The sequence below is a fragment of the Olea europaea genome, chromosome 22 (assembly GCF_002742605.1).
Source record: "Olea europaea var. sylvestris chromosome 22, O_europaea_v1, whole genome shotgun sequence".
NCBI classification, from domain to species: domain Eukaryota; kingdom Viridiplantae; phylum Streptophyta; class Magnoliopsida; order Lamiales; family Oleaceae; genus Olea; species Olea europaea.
This window is the reverse complement of record NC_036258.1, coordinates 5,827,921-5,833,271: the sequence shown is the minus strand read 5'-3', so window position 1 is coordinate 5,833,271 and position 5,351 is coordinate 5,827,921. Positions and strand designations below refer to the sequence as shown.

The window sequence follows — 5,351 nt, the reverse complement described above, 5'->3', positions numbered from 1 at the left end:
CATAAAAATTCTGGTAATGCAATAAATACATGGGAAGAAGTTAAAGACAATGGATATGGCGATCAATAAATGCTCATTCATATACATAAAAGTGCGAGTTCCTACATTAACAAAACAAACGTACAAAATGTCATTTTATTTATTCTTATTAAGAAATCTGCAAATGTGAAATGTAATGTGATAAGTTTCATTGATTTTGTTCCCACATTACTTAAATTGAATTACACTTCCTTCATTGCCCTTTTAATGCAACGTAGATTACGACAAAAACTCGTCTGTACATGATTCATCCTTCGACTCTAACTAAAAAATTATCCGCTACTCTATTAGTTTGGGTTACGACTATTATCTATCAACCAATTATTAACTTTATTTTCAAATAAGCACTTTCGTTTGCTCAAATAACTTAATTTTATTAAAGAAACGTGGATGAGTTGTGAATTCATTTGATGGTTGCAGCTACCAAATTTGGGACCCTGAATAGTGGTTATAATCTATATTGCACCAATTTTGTTATCTCAATATTATCATAATGAGTATACATTGTGTAGACCATGCAAATATTATAGCTTAAAAAGGTGAGGGTCCTAACACCATACCCACCCATGGATCTATCAACCTAAAGTGGAGAAGGCCATAACCTTAGGAAGCATCACCATAAATGATAAGGAATTACGTCGTTTCGTTTGATTCATCTTTACCATTTAAGTTTTTTTTCTATTTGTAAACGTAATCGGTAAATGTATTTAGAATTAATAACGAATATGAGTCCTAGAATCGAAATTCGTGAAATTAATTCAAATTTAAAATAAGAGTATAATCATCCATTTTACTCTTAAATTTGAAGTTTTTGTTCAACATCAACGTGTACAATACAAATGAAAGGTTGGAAACTTTCCGCTACAGACACAACTACACAAACGTCATGCAGTTAAGGTCATTCCAACGAAATATTAAATAAAATAACTTCTATTACGTGGAAGACCATAGTAAACGTTACGAGTCCTAAAGTTTGCTTGGTGATAAGGCTAACTTTACTTGCTCTTCTCAGATTGTCATCGATAGTAACAAATACGGGACAACCCTTCAAATTCATAGAAGAAAAGGGCATAATTGACATTCTCTTATCACCGATGAATGAATTTCGGATAAAGTTAAGGGGAATTAAAGGTAAAAACAAATTCCAAGATGAACACCACTTAAATCTCTTTTTCCCTCAATTTTAGATGAATTCAGAAAAACTATTCACACAAAATAACCAGTTACGAGTCACCGTCTCGCTTAAGAAAAATGTCAAAAAAATTTGCTGGACCACTGTCTGGTCGGTTCTTAGCATTAAAAGCCGACGGCCCCCACCGTTTAAGCTTCCGTACCAACAGTCCACCGGCACTTCTCCGGTCACTTTTAACCTGCACTTCGTGGAAAAGATAGTAAAGAAAATTTTTAGTCGTATTTGACCATCACTTCTTAGCTACATTTTTTCACAGTTCATTTTCGATATCTGCATAATGTCAAGAAACTCATTTTTTAAGAATGGACAATCAGTTTAGAGCCTGTTTGGGATAACTTCTATTTCTTTTTCTAATCAAATATAATATTTATGTAAGATCGTTTAAAAGATTTTTGAAGGTAGTATATTCATGCTTGTAGTTGGGACTTTTCTTTTTTAAATGTTTTCTCGAATCACTTATAGAAATAAAGAAAATAAGAATTGTAGTATAACCTCAATAAATTAATAATTTCAATTTTACAACAAAATTTTTCGATTCTAACTTAGATTTATGGGATAAATTTATAACATCTATTATACAATAAATTTTTTGATCTCATCTTTATTAAGCCCCCATTTGACAATCATTATTTGAAAAAAAAAATGAAAATTTCTACACGTTCATTTTAACCACACGTTTCAGACGATAAAATATTTTGTATTTAAAACTATTTTTTAACCATATATTTTCTTAAAAATCATTATTTAAAAAATATTACTTTGACCAGTTTATAGATAGTACGATCTACCTCATGAGTGAGCCATAAAAGAATAAAAGGGTAAGGAGATTAATTATTAAAACAAAAAAAAGTTTGTGGGGCCAATCTGTAGTCCAAAACCCACCCAGAAAAGCACCTTATGAAAGTCTATGCATAAACTCACTTCACACTTCAAAACCCAGAGAACGAAACAAATCAAATCAAAAGAAAACATCTCTCTCTAAAATTAAATGGAGAATTTGTGCTTATAATCAAATCCATGGAGAAGAAAGAGGATAATTCAACTGAAAACGCATCACTTTCCGATCAGAATCATCAGATGATTCCATCAAACAGTTTTTTCATGGCAAATAGCATATTTGACATGCCGTGTGAGGTAGATCAGAAGGGTTCTTTAGGCTTAATAGACATGCTGAATGTTCAAGATTTTACTAGCCCTTCTATATTTGATTTACTTCAAACGCCGCCGGTGATTCCACTACAGTCACAGCTACTTCCATCACCGCCTTCGACTGTTCCGGAATCGTCTGAAGTGGTCAACACACCGGCCAGCCCGAATTCTTCGTCTATGTCTTCATCTTCAACTGAAGCTGCTAATGATAAACAGAGTAAAACTGTGGAAGAAGAAGAAGAAATCGACCAAGAAAAGACCAAAAAACAGTGAGCCTTTTTCCCTTTTTCTTTTTTAATGTGTACAAAGATAAAGTTCCCAATTTTTAGATCCTCTTAAGCATTTATACGATGAGGTTCAACACGGGATTAAAAGAGTGTTCTGTTGTGCATGTTCTGATTACTTTAAATACAAGGGATTTGATTATGCTCATATTCTGTCTTTTATTCGCTTGTTTAAGTGGTAGAAAAAGTTAAATTTTCATTGGTAACTTTAGGTTGAAACCCAAAAAGAAGAACCAAAAGAGGCAAAGAGAACCGAGATTTGCGTTCATGACAAAGAGTGAAATTGAACATTTGGATGATGGATACAGATGGAGAAAGTACGGCCAAAAGGCTGTGAAAAACAGCCCCTTTCCTAGGTATATTCACACACGATTATACACACTACTTATAGATACATTCTTGTGTATGTATTCTTGTTTTTCACTTTTTCAATTTTAATCATTTTTTTGCCTATTTTGATAAGGGAGTGAAAAGTGACATAAAGATATTCATGATTATGAGTAGATTTCGCTAAAATTAATTTGTGGGGTTATGATTTACTTATTTATTTTTATTTTTTTTGTGCAGGAGTTATTATCGTTGCACTAGTACAGCATGTGGTGTGAAGAAAAGAGTTGAAAGATCATTTGAGGATCCATCCATAGTTGTCACAACCTATGAAGGTACCCACACACACCCGTGTCCTATAACTCCTCGTGGAAGCTTTGGAATTTTGTCGGAAAACACCTCTTATGGTGGTGGTGGTGGTGGTGGTGGTTGTTCTTCTTTCACCATACCTCAAGTGATTCATTACCAAAACCAACAGCATCAAATTCAGCAACAACCCTATTTCCGTAATTTGGCACCACCTTTGAGTTTCACCTATGCTAATTCCTTAGTTCCTCCACCACATCAAGAAAGACCTTTTTACCCCTCTGCAGCTCCTTTAGCCAGAGACCATGGACTTCTTGAAGATATGCTACCTTCACGAATTCTAAAGGAGACAAAGGAGGAGTAAAAGGGAAATTCACCTTACTGTGGATCTTGGTATGTTATTTTCCTACTGACAAAAGAAGTAATTGGGATTTTCTTTAGGCATAAGCCCTCTTCATTTTCACGTAGAAATCCATTATTTTCATGTAAATTACTAGCTTTTAGCTCATGGAGGTACTAGTTTGTTGATTAATTAATTTTCTTGCTTATTTCTTGTACTTCATTAAATTCTACTAATATTTAAGAGTGCTACTTAATTTTCTCATATTCCTTTTGTTATTTTTTTGAGTGAGTGCATGCATGCATATGTATTGTTCACATATATGTATCAGATCATCGATGTATTCTCCAGAAAAATTTAGGGTTAGGGTTTCTTAATGAGCATTTATACCCTCCTTCTGATTGCAATAGCTCCGAGTTGATACAAGAGCATTGCTTCATTAAGCCAGTGGACAAAAAGTAATGCTCAAATAAATAGTGCTTGACTCGATTCCTAATCTTGATCTTGGGTGATAAAAGAGTTTGATTGCACATCTCCCACTAGCATTGGTTTTCGGGAAAACTGGTTGTGTCACCGTACATTGCTTGATTATTAGGCCAGTGTTTGGTTTTTTTAAAAATTTGATAACATTTGATAAAATGTGTGGGTATGAAGTTGATAAAAGTTGTAGATTTGATGAAATGTATGGTTAAAATTAATTGTAAACTTTGATTTAGATTTTATCGACTTTTTAGCTAAACCAAACAAGGACTAAGACTTCGATATCCATCTTAAAATGTCAATTTTGTTAACAGAAGCAACTGAAACTCATATATATTATGTACTTATTTCATTGTTATTTGATGTGGAATTAACCTTAACATGCTTTCGTATGAGGAGACTCGTTTGAGAATATAAATCTTAAAATTCATGTGCTCGTTCGAGTCTTAGTTAGATCAAATTGCTCGTTGAAGTTTGGGATTCCACTTAAAAGGTAGTATTGTTAAGATGTACAGTTCAAGACCTTGTTTTGTATGTATTTCATCGTTATTCAATGTAAGATTTATCATTAACATTGATGACTCTTCACCTCCATATAAATGGGAAATTTTGCTAAATTTGTGAAATAATAATGCAAATTCTGTTTGAAACTTGTATGCAGGAGCTGCGTGGAAGAATCAATATATATATCAACTGACAGTGATCCCCTTTCTTCAATTAAGAATGTATAGCATAGAATACTGAATTTAAGAGAAATATCTCTAGCTAGTTTTTGAAGGTCTATGTTACATATACATTTATATATAATTTGGTGAAGGTCTCTTGCAACAAATGTTTAACAGAAATGATTTCTACTTCTAGCTAAACAAGATTTCTTGCCAACATTTTTAACTTCTCCATCCTTGGAATATCACACACCATAGATGCTTTATATCTTAACAAGAAAGAATGAGCTAATTTCGGGGTTTTTTTAAATTAAAATTAAAAGGTAGACGTTTAGACATGGATCCTACCAGTTTATTAAAATTGAAACGTAACAGTACATAGACGTAATTAGCTCTAGTATATGTGGATGTACCTTAACTATGCGATCCATTTTAATTTGATGTGTGGATGCATATACGTGGTTGAGATTTATTTTTAATTTTTAAATCAGCACTAAAATGTAAACTTCACAAAAAAAAAAAAAAAAAAGGGGGGGAAGTTTTTTTGGTTTTATTTTTAGAATTCATCA

The 5,351-nt window shown here is 32.7% G+C and overlaps 1 protein-coding gene across 2 annotated transcripts; it reads left to right on the top strand.

Moving 5' to 3' along the window:
• Positions 1-2,132: 2,132 nt before the first annotated feature.
• LOC111371526 (probable WRKY transcription factor 48) lies at positions 2,133-4,973 on the top strand. 2 transcript variants are annotated; one of them, XM_022993566.1, is made up of 4 exons: positions 2,133-2,649; positions 2,877-3,020; positions 3,232-3,690; positions 4,779-4,973. In XM_022993566.1, exons 1-3 carry the CDS (start codon positions 2,249-2,251, stop codon positions 3,659-3,661), a joined length of 975 nt encoding a protein of 324 aa, XP_022849334.1. In that variant the 5' UTR covers positions 2,133-2,248; the 3' UTR covers positions 3,662-3,690; positions 4,779-4,973. The 2 variants fall into 2 exon arrangements, with proteins under 2 accessions (XP_022849334.1, XP_022849333.1); XM_022993565.1 differs by lacking the exon at positions 4,779-4,973 and having other exon boundaries at positions 3,232-3,901.
• The last annotated feature ends 378 nt before the right edge of the window (positions 4,974-5,351 follow it).

What these genes read in the sequence shown, in the direction of transcription:
- LOC111371526 (XM_022993566.1), top strand. Translation starts at nt 2,249, where the DNA reads ATGGAGAAGAAAGAGGATAATTCAACTGAAAACGCATCACTTTCCGAT. An exon ending in CAAGAAAAGACCAAAAAACA is followed by an intron (nt 2,650 to 2,876) that starts GTGAGCCTTTTT and finishes TGGTAACTTTAG; the next exon opens with GTTGAAACCCAAAAAGAAGA. An exon ending in AAAAACAGCCCCTTTCCTAG is followed by an intron (nt 3,021 to 3,231) that starts GTATATTCACAC and finishes TTTTTTGTGCAG; the next exon opens with GAGTTATTATCGTTGCACTA.